The following is a 16934-nucleotide window of genomic DNA, read 5'->3' on the forward strand; positions in this document are numbered from 1 at the left end:
CTTAGCCCACCGATCCATCCACTGCTGGAAACACCTCTGGAAGTCTTCTTTTGGAATGGTGTTCATCTTCGCCGTCGTGTTCCGCATTATCTCTTCTCTAGTCTCGAAACGGGATCCTTTCAGTGGCGTCTTCAATTTTGGAAACGACCAGAAGTCGCAAGGAGCCATGTCTGGAGAGTAGTGAGGTTGGCGAACGACTGGAATTTCATGTTTGGCCAAGAAATGTTGGATCAATTGGGATGAGTGTGGGGGGGGCGTTGTCGTGATGCAGTTGCCAATTTTTCGCCGTCTACATGTCTGGCCTTTTGCGCCGAACTGCGTCACGGAGACGCCGCAGAACATCTTGATAGTACTCCTTTGTCACTGTTTGTCCTTTCGGTGCGTATTCGTGATGCACAATTCCACGGATATCAAAGAAGACAGTCAGCATCACCTTCATTTTGCTTGGCACCTGTCGCGCTTTTTTCGGCCTTGGAGACTCGGGATGCTTCCATTGCGATGACTGTCTTTTTGTTTCTGGGTCGTACCCGTACACCCATGACTCTTCTCCAGTTATCACGGTGTTCAGAAACTGAGGATCAGTGTTGGCAGTGTCCAGAAGGTCCTTTGCAACTTGAAAACGGAGGTCCTTTTGTTCCGGAGACAACAACCTGGGCACAAATTTCCCAGCCACTCTGTGCATGTTCAAATCATCACGCAAAATTGCATGTGCGGAATCTTTACTCACTCCAACCTCTTGGGCAATCTCCCGCACGGTCGAACGACGATCTGCCATCACCAAATTTCACACGCTCTCAACAACAGCTGCACTCCGAGCAGTTTGGGGCCTGCCAGAACGCTGGTCACTCTCTGCTGATGCACGGCCACTTTTGAATCGGTTGAACCACTCCTTAATTTTTGTTACACCATCGCATCTTCTCCAAACACCTGCTGAATCTTACGAATTGTTTCGCTTTGAGAATCACCAAGCTTTTGACAAAATTTGATGCAGTATCTTTGCTCAACACGTTCAATCATCTTGAGAGAATTGGTAATCCGACAGACACGTTGTGTAGCACCTCACTCAGCGACCGACAGGCAGCAACTGATGTGCTGGATGGTGGTGAAAAAATTCATGCATGTGCATGAAGGTGTCTTCCTTCACTGTGCAGAGTGGCGCCGCGTTATTATCTCTATTTCGCACGGGAAAAATAAAGGTCGGATACTTTTTAGACAGGCCTCGTATGTGGGAAACTCATTTATAGGTTAACAGATAAACACAATAATTTACAAGTACTATCTTTTAAGGTGGGCTTTGGGAGGTTAAGTTGATTGAGTCATTTTGCCTTTATTTTGAGCTAAATTGTTTCAAGACTAAGAATGACCTTAGATGTCAGGATGCCTAAAAACTTTAAATCAATCAATCAATCAAGACTAAGAGTCGGTAATAATTTCCTTTTTCCCTTCCCCTTATTAGAAATGGTTGTAAGTATTTCATCTGAGAATAGTGGTCCTTTTTCAGTAAGACACATTCAGTATATTCTGAAGAAACATTATAGATAGTGTCCCTAATTGACTAAGTCAGATTAGAATGTCAATTCATCCTACGTCCAAAAGGTAGTGTATTTTATTGTTTGGGCTTGGGAACTCATCTGGTTAGGATTTAAATCTTATATAAACCTTGTAGATTAAGCTTAGTTCTGCATATTAAGAGTAAGCTTACATCTCTCAAATTTTCAGAAAGGTTTCTGTAGAAAGAATTTTAGATAATTCAGTAACATAACTGTTTGGTATTTTATGGACATCATCTTGAGAACTCCTGACACTCTTATTGGATTATTGTCCTCTAGGTCCTATAGTGGCTTCTACTGTGGCTTAGATTTTTTTAAACAAAATTAAGTGATAGATTTCTTTTTCAATACTCCAATTACAGTAGTATTAGGAAAAACATCTAGAGCCCTATTAACATATGGTTTTTCATTGATTCCCAATAAATTCTAGACCTATTGAGTCTAGAATTCTAATTGGGTTATACATTCTAATTTTTTTAACCTATCTCTTTCCTTCACACCTCCATCAGAGTGTGCAAGTCAGCAATATGAACAACAGGGGAGGTTCATAGAAATAAACAGAATTTTAATACTTTCCTTTATTTCTTTACTCACCTGATGTTCATACAGATGCCCACCTGACTCCCAACAGAGTTATGATGTCAAAGAATAGGAAATAATTTTGACTTTGAAACTGAAGAATGGAAAACTCCTAGTTTGCTACTACCTACTTACCATTAACTGTTAGATTGTCTTATTAATTTATTGGGGGTAATGTATCTTTAAAAGGAAAGAAAATGGGGAATTTTTTACAGAAATTTTGTGGTAATTGTAGATAAAACAAGCTTTTGCAGAATAAATGATTTGAAAAACAAGTGAGTATAAGGACAAATTTTATTATTAATTTTCTGTTTTTTCCTTTAGTCCTGAAGAAAAAATAAAATCGCTAGAACGTCGTGTGATGGAATTGATTGAAGAATCCTGTATTGCTGCTTCTCGTGGTGAAATTCGCTTGGCCCTAGACAGAGCTAAAGAAGCATCTAGTAAAGAACGTTCTCTTATAAGACAACGAGAGCAAGCTGGCTTATCAGATGGACATAATTTGGATCTTACTTTTTCTGTAAGTAACTGGTTTGTGTTACAATATTCATATCTATGACAGGAAAAGATTATAGATTTTATCGAGAATTTGAGTGTATATTGTTGGATGCACAGTTGCAGGTTGGTTGATGATAATAAATGTTGAATGATTTGCTCTTGTTTCTGAAAAAAAGTTCTAGTATTATGCAACTATTGTAAACTAATCAAGATATAAAATTCATGGCAACTATTGAAATTAGGACTTGTTTTGTAATTGTGCAGGAAAATCAGCTTTGTAGCTTGCATTTATCTATTCTGTTTATTTTCAGTAGTCAGTTACTGTAACTGAAGAAAAGTCGAGTGTGATAATCATTTAGTCTTTGTTTCATTTGCATAATCTGGAAACAACTTCCATCTTTGCAGTTTTAATTTATTGTATTATTGATCTTCATACAGTTTTGTGCTTTTTTCAAGATTCTGTTAATTTTGCCTGTAAACTTAGGCTCTATAGATATATATTCCTCAAGTAATTCAGGGGTCAAGCACATGTGCCAAATAATTGTGTTGATATTTATAAAGTAATGTAAAATATTAAAAATATCTATAAAAGGCAGTACTCTAAATGGTGTCAGCTGGAAGTTACCAAAGAGGACTAACCGAGTCTGTGCAAACTAGGTGACCGATTTTCAGTACATCTACAAGTTGTAGTAATAAATTAATTATTTCAAGGAATCTTTACAAATATTAATATGTCATATGTTTCCGATAAAAATCTTGACAACAGAAAATAAAGAAAAAGTCTATTCTGGATTCCATACTAGCCTGCCAAGTGAATTTGCACCTCCTTATTACGTGGTGTCTTATTTAGACTTTGTTTACATATTTACTTTCACTTAGCTTCCTGTAGGTGACTATAACGCTTTGTTACAGCTCCTAGACAGTTTGGAATTTTGAGAACTTATGCCATAGATAGGATAAACTTTTCACAATGAGCGGGTCATTGGGAAACCCCAATGTATAAGTTGCTATTACCTAAGGACTCCAACAGGGAAAATCGCCTAGTGAGGAAAGAAAATAAGGAAATAAACTATTAAAGAAGTAATGAACAATTAAAATAATGTATTTTAAGAACAGTACCAACATAATATTAGATTTTTCAGATATAAACTATAAAAACTTACAAATAAAACGAGAGGAAGAGAAATAAGATAGAAAAACGTCCCCGAGTGTACCCTCAAGCAAGAGAACTACCAAGAGAGTGGAAGATCATGGTATAAGGGCTATGGAACTACCAAGGCTAGAGAATAGTGATTTGATTTTGGAGTGTCCTAGAAGAGCTGCTTATTATAGCTAATGAGTCTCTTCTACCCTTACCAAGAGGAAAGTAGCCACTGAACAATTATAGTGTAGTGGTTAAACCCCTTGAGCAAATAAGAATTGTTTGATAATCTCAGAGTTGTCAGATGTATGAGGACAGAGGAGAATGTGGAAAGAATAGGCCATAATGGGTAAAAAATAGGCCAGACTATTCAGTGCTTGTGTAAGCAAAGGAAACATGATCCATAACCAGAGAGAAAGGTCCAATGTAGTACTGTCTGGCCAGTCAATGGACTCATAAGTCTAGCAGTAGTATCTCAATGTGGTCTGGTGCCCTGCCTAACCTACTACCTTCTATAGAGAATATTTGGGCTCGGCCATGTAGTCCTGATGGAAGGTTCCTTTAGGTAGCCTTTCTAAGGGATATTTGCTACAGTGATACTCCCAGAGAAATAAACCGAAGGTTTCCAGAATTCTAACTCATGGCGCGATTCATCCATAACTTTAAGGATGTCGCATAAAATCAGGGGACGTATTTTTAGATACAACACATAGCAATCTTCACCCCGATTAGATTTAACTCTTTGAGGGGGAAGAGTGGCGAATGAAAGGGGAGCCGTTATCTAGGTACCCGGTGGACCTCCTATCCGTACTACCACGGGCCACCATTACTTGTTCTGTAGCATTTAAGCTAAGTGCGCTCCCAACCTTTTCCCGGTGTTTGTTACGAAATTTGGAATATTAATCATGCAATCTCCAGCATCTCCATCCTCTTGAAAGTTGAGTATTTATTCTTTCCTGTGTATAATTTTAGGCTCCCTTCTCTCGGTTAAGTTCGTTTAATTTAAGTGTGTTAGGTTGAGCGTAGCCACAACCGGAGGCGACCATTTCAAGACCGCTGTCGCACATTATAAATGCATTTTATTTAGTCAGTTGAGTGACCTTCCCGGTATTTAACTATAAATTTATCTAGTTAGGCAAATTATACTGTACTAGTGAAGATTATGCATACGATATTATTTTATTCCTCTTCCTAAATGTGACTTTACTTTTCGTATATGGCGGGGGCTCCGGCGGTACCAACCATGGCTTCGGTCCCTACCGGAGTAAAGCTAGCCTAACTCGTTTATGTATAATTTAGTAAAGTAATTACCCATGTTTAACCTTGCCCTATCGTTCCTTATTAATTCGGATGGGGACATACATCCCCTAGAATTTATGGATAAGGTTCGATATATATTCTCTTTTAGAGAAAAGAGGCTAAACCCTTCCTACCTCCCTGAGCCGCCGCCATTACAGGCGGCAACCCCTATCTTTCGTCATCCCCATCGATTAGAACTCTGGCTTGACCTAGATAGTAATAGTACCGTCTTTCTTCTTTGCCGCCGAGTACTCCGGCTTTGAGGTTAGATGGTAATTCAGGGGGCTTGTCTTGCAGCCGACAATGTCGCCGACAGGGGAATCTTAGTTCCTCTGCCGCCCACGACGTCATCGGCACAGGAAGCCATGCTTCCTTAGTCCACAGCCGGAGGTAGGTGGCATACCTGCCGACACCTCTCTTCCCTGTGAACTATAAGACCCTTCCCCCCCCCCCTCTGTCCTTTAGTGTCGGCCTAGCCGTCACAACATTCTTTCACCGGTAATTGGACAGTCATTCCGGCTTGCCGGGCTGACTGCGTTGCCGGCCGGGACCCTACCAGCAGCTGTTAGGTAGCCACCTCGGTCACGTCCCCCTTATGTCTTTCCTTCACCGGAAGTGAATGCCCCGGGGGGAAAGACTGAGCCGGCCCTGACGGCTGCCGGTGGGAAACCAAATATACTGTTGAGAATTCTTCAGTCCTCTCTTAGTCTGCCATGCACAAACCATGCAACCGGCAGTACAGCCGGTGGCAGACTTTTGTGGATGGATGGAAGCTAGAATCAGATGGATTCCTCCCCTTCCATTAGAACTCTCCTTCTGGCAAGGAGACAGTAGGCGGCAGGATAGTCCTCCTACACTTCCAGTTATTGTGGTAAACCATAATAATAGGAAACCCTCCTTTCCATTCTTTCTCTCTCTATCAGTTAGTGCTACCAGGTACTAGCCTAACCCCGGTAGTGTACCGGCAAAACTACAGTATACAACAATACAGTAGTATAAATATTTCTAACATACTCTATGTATCTTTTCACAGTCTATTGTTGGGACCGCATATCATGTTGAGGTTGAGTAATCCCTCAGCCCCCAGATGAGTCCTTTGATCTTTGGGACCCATATATAAATGCCGATCAATATTAATATACTACAGGTAGAAAAGTTAGTATAAATATTTACTAAAACTGACTCTGCGTACGAGAGTCGTTCCACCCTGTATTCTCCCTTATAGGGAATCTAAATTTAATATTGACAGAAGGTCTCAGCGATTGCCTGGAAGAGGAAACACAGATCTGTGTCTTTCCTATTTCCTTTCTAGCTTACTATCCTAAGCTATTAATTATAATAGTAAGTATTACTTTTAAATGTATGCATTTATATCAATGATATAAACAACTGAATACTCATCAAATCCTTTTCCTTTACAGGATGAGCCAATGATGACGTGTGCAGTTGTGTTCTGCAACCACAAGAGTAAGGACTTTTGTGGGCATACAATGTGCAGGTCTCATACCCCCTGCTGCGTCGTATCTGGATCCCTGAGGTACTGGGACCCGAAGGGTTGCTCCAACTGCTCGACCTTGCTGTCTAACGGCTTTGGAGAAACCATCCCTGCCTCCATAGAGGCTAGGGATACAGCAAGGGAAATCCTTCGTAGGTGGGTAAGAGGGTTCCAAAAGAACTCTCTGGGACCTTACCTGCCTAATGAATCTCTCAGGTGCCTTCTGTTCCCTAAGGCTAACCCTAGTGTGGTAGTGCCCCAGGAACAGGTTCAGCCTCCCTTCATCCAACTGAAGATCGACGCAGACATCCACAAGGCACTAGAAGGCTTGGACATCCAACTAGAACGGATGTCTGAAGTGTCTACGGACACTGAACAGGACCCACTGCAAGAAGGCCCTGAAGAAAACGTGGTTCAACCACTAACGGAGGAAGAAGGATCCGTTTCGACGGTGACTGAGGACCCCCAGTTCACTGTGGCGGCATACCAACCTATGCCGTCTACTTCTTCAACCCCAACTCCCCAACCGACTGCACAGGTCGACAGGAGCGAGGCACTCCTATCCTCGATCCAGCAGATGTTGGAAGTATTCCGAAAGGAACAAGGGGAGATGAAACAGGACATCAAAAAGAAGAAGAGAGAGAGGTACAAGAAGGGAAGCGCCCCAGAACTTCCAGGTGCTCTACTAAACCCCTTAAAGTGTCAGTCCTCCCTCACTGCTCTGAAACCAACCCCTGGAGGTATACGGAGCACATGTCCATGATGAATGGGAAGCTATTCATCTCCGAGATGTTGGGGGCTTAGCCACTTGAAGATCTTGAGTTCTGGCCTAGCTTTTCAGCCTACCCAGATTGTTACGTAAGACTGCGAGATGAACCTTCATCCCACGAGGAGACGGTACCAAAGGAAGTCATTGTCTTTAAACATGACAAGGCACAGGCCATCTTTTCCAAGACTCTGAAAGGAGCCGGATACACCAACTCCAAAGTCTCAGCACTGAGCAAGAGGCATCCAACCTTTATTACTCCTTCCTCCAGAGCTTTCCCCTTTTCGGAGAAAGCCCTCAACTGTGTCATTAAAGCAGTCAAAGAGGGCAAACCCTGCCCAATCCTAGAGGAATGTAAGCCATTATCTCTAGCTATACCTACCTGCGAGGAGAAGTGGAAAGAGGTGCATCTAACCTTCTCCGTCTCGAAGTTGGATCCGGAGATAGCAGGCCTCCCTGTCTCATCAGAACTGTTTGGAGATGTGTGCAGGCCTACACAGCGCCCCAGACATGAACATGGTCTTAGCCAAGTCTCACATGGGTACCCTTGTGCAGGACTTGTATACTTTTGTCAGGTCAAAGAGGACCTGTAGAGAGCACATGTTCGCCGCAGCAACAGTGAAACACGAACCCAGAAAGTTGATTTCATCATGCATCTGGGGCAAGGACCTTTTCCCACAGGAAGCAGTCCAAGAAGTTGTTGCCAAAGCAGCCATGGAGAATAGGAACCTTCTCCAAAAGTGGGGCATGTCTTCAAAGAGGAAGTCTTCCTCAGAAGGAGGTCTCCAGCCTAAGAACAAAAAGGCAAGAAGACCTCGTAGATCTGCACAACTTCCGGCTGTGACCATGGCCACGGTGCCTCAAATGGTAGCCCAGCCTCAAACCACCTTCCAGATGGTCCCTCAACAGCTGGTAACCCAATCACCTGTATTTAACCCAGGCTTTGAGAGGCACTCGACCACCTTTCGGCCCTACAAAGGTAGAGGCCCAAGAAGAGGTTCCTCTGGAAACCCCCAAGGGGCAGAGGAGGACGCAGTCACGGAAACAAGTCCTCAGGAACTCCTAAGCTATGAGGAGTTCTAGGTAGGGGGGAGACTTTTTCACTTTCGGGATCGCTGGACCTTCGATCCCTGGGCCCACAGCCTAATCACGAATGGACTCTGGTGGAGCTTGAACGAAATTCCACCCCCTTTTCCAAAATTCTTCCAATACTCCACCCTCTTGTTGGAAGAATATACCACAGAACTCTTGAACAAGAAGGTAATAAGGAAAACTAAGTCCATCAAATTCCAGGGAAGGCTATTTTATGTTCCCAAGAAAGACTCAGACAAACTCAGAGTCATTCTAGAATTGTCTCTACTCAACAAGTTCATCGAGAACATCAAGTTCCAGATGCTTACCTTGCAACACATAAGGACCCTTTTACCAAAAGGGGCGTACACAGTCTCAATAGACCTTGAAGATGCTTACTGGCACCTACCAGTCAGTCGCCTCTTCTCCTCCTCCCTAGGATTCAAGCTACAGAAGGCAAAATTTGCCTTCAAAGCAATGCCCTTTGGACTAAACATAGCCCCAAGGATATTCACAAAGCTACAACTACAATCGTCCAGCAACTACACTCTGAGGGAGTTCAAGTAGTAGCATATCTAGGCGATGGGCTGGTGTGGGCAGCATCCAAGACTACTTGTCTGCAAGCGGCCGGAAAGGTGATCCAGTTCTTGGAGCACCTGGGCTTCAAGATCAATCGCAAGAAGTCTCGCCTTTCTCTAGCTCAGAAGTTCCAATGGTTAGGATTCCAATGGAACTTAAAGTCACACCACCTCTCCATTCCATCCAAGGAGAGGAGAGAGATAGCGGGAGATGTCAAGAGACTAATCCGATACAAGAGGATTTCAAGACGCCAACAGGAAAGAGTATTGGGCTCTCTCCAGTTGACAGCAGTGACAGACCCGGTGCTAAAAGCACGACTAAAGAATGTGTCAGGAGTCTGGAGAAGATACGCATCAAACGCTCGAAGTGATCAACTAAGGTTGACCCCAACCCAATTGCGCATGCTATTAAGGCCGTGGTCAACAGCCAAGAGCCTAGCACGTACAATTCCCCTACAGCCACCACAACCACCAATGGTGATACACACGGACGCCTCCCTGGAAGGATGGGGAGACCATTCTCACGAGAGAAAAGTGCAAGGGAATTGGTCGCACTAGTTCAAAACCTTTCACGTCAACATTTTGGAGGCCATGGCAGTCTTCCTAACGTTGAAGAAACTATCCCCTCGCAGGGCAATCCACATCATATTGGTCTGGACAACGAAGTGATTGTAAAATGTCTAAATCGACAAGGCTCGAGATCACCTCATATCAATCATGTGATGTTAGCCATCTTCTACCGGGCAAGGAAGAGAAGATGGCACTTATCAGCAGTTCACCTTCAAGGGTTCTGCAATGTCACGACGGACGCTCTATCCAGGCGAAAGCTGATAGAGACAGAGTGGTCCTTAGACGCAGACTCATTCTCCTTCATCTCGGAAAAAGTCCTGGAACTGCAGATTGACCTCTTCGCGACAAGCGACAAGAAACTACCTCGTTACGTAGCCCCTTACTTGGACACTCAAGGAGACGCCATGTCTCTCGACTGGAACACATGGAATCGGATTTACCTGTTTCCACCAACCAATCTCCTGCTAAGAGTCCTCAACAAGCTAAGATCCTTCAGAAGGACAGCTGCAGTAGTGGCCCCCAAATGGTCCAAAAGCAATTGGTTCCCTCTAGTTCTAGAATTGAAACTGAAGTTGTTTCCTCTGCCGAACCCAGTTTTATCCCAACTGGTTCAGAAGTCGACTGTTTACGCTTCATCCTCGAGAACCAACAACCTACATCTCATGATTTTCTCGCACTAGCAGTGAATAAAAAGTTTAGGATCTCGAAGGACAAAGTCGACTTCATTGAAGAGTACAAGTCAAGTTCAACTAGGAGACAATACAAATCATCTTGGAAGAAATGGGCGTCCTTTGTGAAAGCAAGGGAACCAACAGAAATATCAATAGATTTCTGTCTTCCTTTCTTCATCCACCTACATGAACGAGTACTGGCTTCCATTACGATAACCGCGTATAAGTCGGCTCTAACTAGACCTCTTCTGTACGCTTTTGAGGTGAACCTCACAAGTGAAATCTTGAATAAAATACCAAAAGCATGCGCTAGACTCAAGCCGGCAACCCCTCCAAAGCACATCACATTGCCGTTGGACAAAGTCTTGCACTATGCTTTGAACCTAAACAATGAGGATTGTACCCTAAAGGATCTAACACAGAAAGTCATCTTTCTGTTCGCAATAGCCTCAGGGGCTAGAGTTAGTGAAATAGTGGCCTTATCCAGAAACGAAGGCCATATTCAGCTCCTAGACACAGGAGAACTGAACCTTTTCCCTGATCCTGCCTTTCTTGCCAATAATGAGCTGCCCACCAAGAGGTGGGGGTCCTTGGAGAATCTGCCCACTGAAGGAAGATGTCTCTCTATGCCTAGTAGTGTGTCTCAAGGTCTATCTTCAAAGAACTTCAGACTTCAAGGCGGGACAGCTCTAACGAGGCAAAACCTCAAGATCAAATCTATCCATAAGACAACTGAGAGCGAAGCTCACCTACTTTATCCGCAGAGCGGATTCTGATAGCACACCCGCAGGTCACGATCCGAGGAAAGTTGCTTCTTCGTTAAATTTCTTTACACACATGGACTTTGAGAGGCTCCGCTCATATACGGGGTGGAAATCATCCAGAGTCTTCTATGAACATTATGCGAAACAAGTACATGAAATAAAACACTTTGTGGTGGTGGCTGGTAGTGTCATAAAACCTGTAGTCTAGTGCTGCGATGAACAGTTGACTGTTTTGGGACTTAACAGTGCATCGGGTGAATAGGTATTAATACCTTCTAGTGTAAATCATTACGGTGATTAATAGACTGTTCTATACAGGTGCAGAATCTGACCTATAACACCAGTGCTGTGTTAACATTTGAACACAGTGTTGACGCATATCCAACATCTGAGTGAAACTAGACAGATTCGGTTTCCCATTCATATTGAGTCTCATTATTCCAAGAATGAATTCTTATATGTATATTCTCCCCTTACAGTTCAGAAATATATATAACCAAGATGTTTACCTATGCAAGGTCAGATTTCTACTTTGTTACTTCTACATTTCATAATTTTAAAAATAAATTATAGAATTGTAGCTGCGTCTTATTTTATCCTCAGTTGGTAAAAATAAAAGCAATCAAAGTTTTTTCTATTCCTATAAATAGAACCTTGAATAAGTACAGATGTCCAAAGCATGAAAAGGCAACCTCTAGAAAGTTCCCCTTTTGTTCTTACGGATATACAAACTTTGAATCCTTATAGTCGAAGTCGACACTTTCCCTGCAGGGGGCAGGAAGCCCTAAGCCAGTTCAAAGCTTAGTGGATATGACAGATAACGCCGAGCCCAAAAAACGGATTTTGAGCAAAGCGAAAAATCTATTTTTGGGTGAGATAGTCTTCCTGATGGACCCACCCATCTTTCTTGATGACCCCACCTGAAACTACTCTATCTTCGGCTATTCCTGCTTAAATGCAACAAAGGAATGGCGGCCGGTGGTAGTATGGATAGGAGGTCCACCGGGTACCTAGATAACGGCTCCCCTTTCGTTTGCCACTTTTTCCCCTCAAAGAGTTAAATCTCTTCAGGGTGAAGATTGCTATGTGTCGTATCTAAAAATACGTCCGCTGATTTTATGCGACATCCTTAAAGTTATATTATGGATGAATTGCGCCAGGAGTTAGAATTCTGGTAACTTTCAGTTTATTTCTCTGGGAGTATCACTGTAGCAAATATCACTTAGAAAGGCTACTTAAAGGAACCTTCCATCAGGACAACATGGCTATCTCACCCAAAAATAGATTTTTTGCTTTCCTCAAAATCCCTTACACACACACACACACACACACACATATATATATATATATATATATATATATATATATATATAAATATATATGTATATATATATATATATATATATATATATATATATATATATATATATATATATATATATACATATATATATATAAATACGCATATATACTTTACAGTAGTGTCCCGAATCATGCGAGAATTTGTTATAAATAGAAAATCACATATTTCGAAACACACAACTAACAGGAATAATTCCATTGGGGCCATGGCAACCAGGAACTTGCCTATTCAAACGTGTTTACTAATAATTTCCAATACTTTCTATGTACTATACTGTATTTTTTTTATAATATCAAATTGTTCTTGTAAATAAATCAAACATTTAAAATACTTTAAAGTTCTAATAACTTGAAAAAAGGTTAAAATTACAACCAGGATGGGTGTAAACACCGTATATTTCCTGTTATAACACGACTCAAAATACAGACAAGTTTTAATGGTTGTCATATCCATTGTACAAGACAACTGGTGAATAGCAAAACCATCACTCTATAGACTAGTTTTTCTTGTATCATTGAAAATCCAGAATTATCAAAATAAAGGCGATTTTGTATCATGCGTTTCAGTAACATGCCAAAAAGCACAATAAAAAATGACAACCAATGTTTTGTTTACGTTTATCTCTGATCATAACGACGAAACAGACGCATTTACACATCTGTGTATGGATTAATTTTTGCATCGACTGCAATCTTACCAAGTATTGATTATATGTTGATTTTGTTATTACCAATGTTCTACCTAATTTTTCTTAAAACTTCCAAATAAATGAAATGAATGCCATTTATATAATGTTTTTCTTTATGACGCCGCCTGAATCGGAAACCTTCCATTCATTTACTGTACGCTCTAATAAACAAACAAGGCATTAAACACGCATGATCAAAGTGATAAATAATGATATTTAAAGCTTTTAGTAAATATGTTATTACAAATATAATTTGCCGTATCTATATAAATTCATACATACATAGCAAAGCAGGAAAACTATTTTTTTTTTCTTTTGTGTTTAATCAACAATAACAAACTGCCGCTAATGACAGAATGATAATTTACAATAATTCTAAACTGTAACGTAAGATGATTGTCCATTCCATATCCAAAATTCTTTTCCTAACTTCAGTTATAAGTCAACTTGTAGCCCCCTCAATTATAAAACCATCTAAAAAAAAAAGATAAGAGAAGAATCAAGTACTAGGCCGGTCTTTAAAGTTATCGAACAATTAAGTTACCGCTATAACGTTTGATGTGACAGAGATGGTGTGAGATTGGAGAAAGAAAGGAAAATTGAATCATGATTGATTTTCAATATAACTGAAACTTTGTGAAGCAACAAAGATTTCATTTGTTAGTGATATAGAGAGAGGTAAGAAATGAGAGGTACTGAAAAGTAGCCCACAGAGAGAGAGAGAGAGAGAGAGAGAGAGAGAGAGAGAGAGAGAGAGAGAGTTTTAAATGTACTAAACAAAAAATATGATAGGTTGTAGCACATTGGTGCTTATGTAATATCAACTGTATAGATGGTTTGAATAAGTTAAGAAATTGTATAAACAATACTTTCTTACTGTATTCGTACACGCATATTATTGAGAGCGGCAGCTAGACATCTGCTGATCCGATCACAGCCAAAAGTAAAACAAAAAGAAGTCAACAATACTCGATTTTTAAAACACACCTGAAATTTAAAAACAAAAGTACACGTTTTCTTAATGTGCAATTAACTATTTAAAGAGTAGCAATTTTCTAGAATAAAAGGATGTTTCCTAAAAAAATAGTGGTTTGCTGATGAAATCGGATGCCGTATTTTAAGCTACAATTGAAATGGACGTATACACGGTATAATTTTTTCGTTTCGTATTTAATTGTCACTTTATTAAGAAAACCGATTTTGATTTCTTCATCTATATGTAAGTATTGTATAACAGAGAGAGAGAGAGAGAGAGAGAGAGAGAGAGAGAGAGAGAGAGAGAGAGAGAGAGAGAGAGAGAGAGAGAGAGAGAGAGAGAGAGAATGAATCAGCTGTTGTATTCGAATGCTTTGTTTTTGTTTCTTGTACCACCTGAAGCGAGGAATTGATCGCCACAACTAACAATAGTCATGTTAATTTCATTCTTAAACTCAGGTTGCCATATGTGAAGTAAAATTTTATTTCTTAGATACACACACACACACACACACACACACACACATGTGGAGAATTTTTTATGTTATGTTCTGAGTGGGAACTTAGTCCGGGAAAGTCTCCTTATAACAGTTACATAAAGTTCAACAGGGGAGGATATGAGCACTTACTCTCGGGGCACAAACGCCCTGCTAATACTTTACTGTCACAATTCACTAACCATCACTCTTAAATACAAAAGGGGGAAATTTACTGTCCAGAAGCCGGGAAACTCCACACGTAGAAATAGAAATAATTTATGGCTTACTCTAGCTTTGTCAGGTCTATAGTCATCTCATTCTCAGGCTCTGTTCCGACTCCGTCCCAGCTACCCCAATGAGATGCTGGACAGGTATTTTACGTTAGTGTAATTAGACAAAATCCAAAAGTGGGAGCAGTGATGTAAAGTAGTTTAAAAGTTTAAAGATAAGGATCTTTACCTTCGAAGCAAATATATTAATGCAAAGTTCCTCGCTGTTACCACCTATAGACTTACTTAAGTTTACTCTTTAAATATTCCCAGTTTAAACATTAAATAAATAAGGGAGCAAAAATACTAAAGAGGTTTAATTAACCTAATATTGATTTATTCACAAATTTACATTAAAAGAAAACGGACATCTTAACAAAGACAAAAATATCAAAAGAAATGCAAATTGAAATAATGAAAAATAGTTGATTAGATGCGTGGTCTACAATAATAAAAAATCAAAATGGGGTCAGGCACGTGGCCCACGTGACCCAGAGACTATGCTAGTCTCAAACCAGAAATTAATATCCAAGAAAAATATATACACACAATCCCACCGCACACAGTCCAAATAGTGTAAAAGCCAGGTTCCCTATCAAGTTAAAATTTAGTCTAAGCTAAAAAAATGGGGGATAACTAAATGGCCATTGATGTAGTACCTGCACTCCTTTGAAGATTAGTCCTATGCCCGTGATAGCTGTTGACCTGGTTGCACTTTGCACTCTTTACTGGCCCACCCCAAGAATCCTCGTTTGTGGCAATAGGTTTCCAGGTTCCACTCCTTCACTGTCTCCAGCCGGCAGCGACAGAACTCCTTGGTGAGTCACGTTTTGGGAGAGGGGCTGAGCCAGAGGTGCACAGGTTCACTGACCAGGCAGGTCAGTAGGCCAGGGCGGCTTCTAGTTGAATGGGCTCGACACTAAGGTCAAAGATATCACCTGGCTTCACCTTTCCAGACAGTTGACGGCCATGATGTGCACGTTAATCCATTGGGGGTGCCATATCGGGACTTCAGGACAGGGCAATATATTGTTGCAAGGAGTGCAGAGGAGGCAGGATTTTGTACTAAATACTTTAGAGAAATCTTGCTGCTCTAAGGGAGTTTATATATACAATAATCCTACCTATTCTGGCTTGCTAAAAATTAATAGTTAAAATGATTAATCAGCAATGGACTGGTGCGATGGGCATACATCTTAAAATTAACAAACCTTAATTGTTATTGACAAATATAAGATGCATTAATTTAGCAGTATTGGAATTTATATAAAAAATGCAGTTTAGGAATTTAATCTCGACCCATGTAGTTTAAGGAAAGAACCAACATACGCCGGGGTTACACTAAGGCCCTCTGTTGTGTGTATCTACGCTGTGACGTCACGAGCATGGCGTGCGCCACTGTCAACAAGTTTAAGTTTAGATTAGTCCTCCCTATGTTTCGTTAAAGAAAATTGAATGTAGGAGAGAACGTTTAAGGGGTAGCTATAGTATTAGTAGAAGAGAGCTAAAAATACGATTGAAAGAAGAAGAGTGAAGAAAATTCTTCACAACACACACACACACACACACACACACACACACACACACACACACATATATATATATATATATATATATATATATATATACTGTATATATATATATAGAGAGAGAGAGAGAGATTTTCTGGCATCAAATCAATCTCTCTCTCTCTCTCTCTCTCTCTCTCTCTCTCTCTCTCTCTCTCTCTCTCTCTCTCTGAGAGAGAGAGTTTTTTTATAATTAACTGTATATCGTGTACTACACAAAATAAATCTTTGTAAAGCAAATCGACACTGTTTAAAATATGTCAAAATATTGCAGACTCGTTACCGAAGTTTAGGCTATTCACTGCCGATAAACGAACCCAGCCTACGTGTGAAAATCTTGAACACCCGAGGGGAACAATAAAGCTTTTATATATACCGCACTAAATAATAATGCTTTTCACCATCATTAACACTATTATTGAAATTATCGAAAGGTTAGAGAAAGATAGATTGCCGAGAACGTAACCACAATTCTGTTTACATTTTGTCAGCTGGACTAGAACAGTTAAAGTCGATTTCATTGTTGATATGGAATTTTATCCTTAAATAGGCTATTTATTATGAAATTATGTTAATAAGATGTAAGATTAATATCGTTTTGTAACATTTA

At 40.5% G+C, this 16934-nt stretch overlaps 1 protein-coding gene across 1 annotated transcript in view; it reads left to right on the forward strand.

The window, feature by feature from the left end:
• LOC137651331 (intraflagellar transport protein 88 homolog) overlaps positions 1–16934 on the forward strand; it is a 361406-nt gene that overhangs the window by 129284 nt on the left and 215188 nt on the right. Inside the window, exon 5 of the mRNA XM_068384619.1 lies at positions 2454–2649. Coding sequence (XP_068240720.1) covers positions 2454–2649 — 196 coding nt within the window. The remainder of the gene's footprint in view (positions 1–2453; positions 2650–16934) is intronic.

This window comes from Palaemon carinicauda, chromosome 1 (genome assembly GCF_036898095.1).
Source record: "Palaemon carinicauda isolate YSFRI2023 chromosome 1, ASM3689809v2, whole genome shotgun sequence".
NCBI lineage: Eukaryota > Metazoa > Arthropoda > Malacostraca > Decapoda > Palaemonidae > Palaemon > Palaemon carinicauda.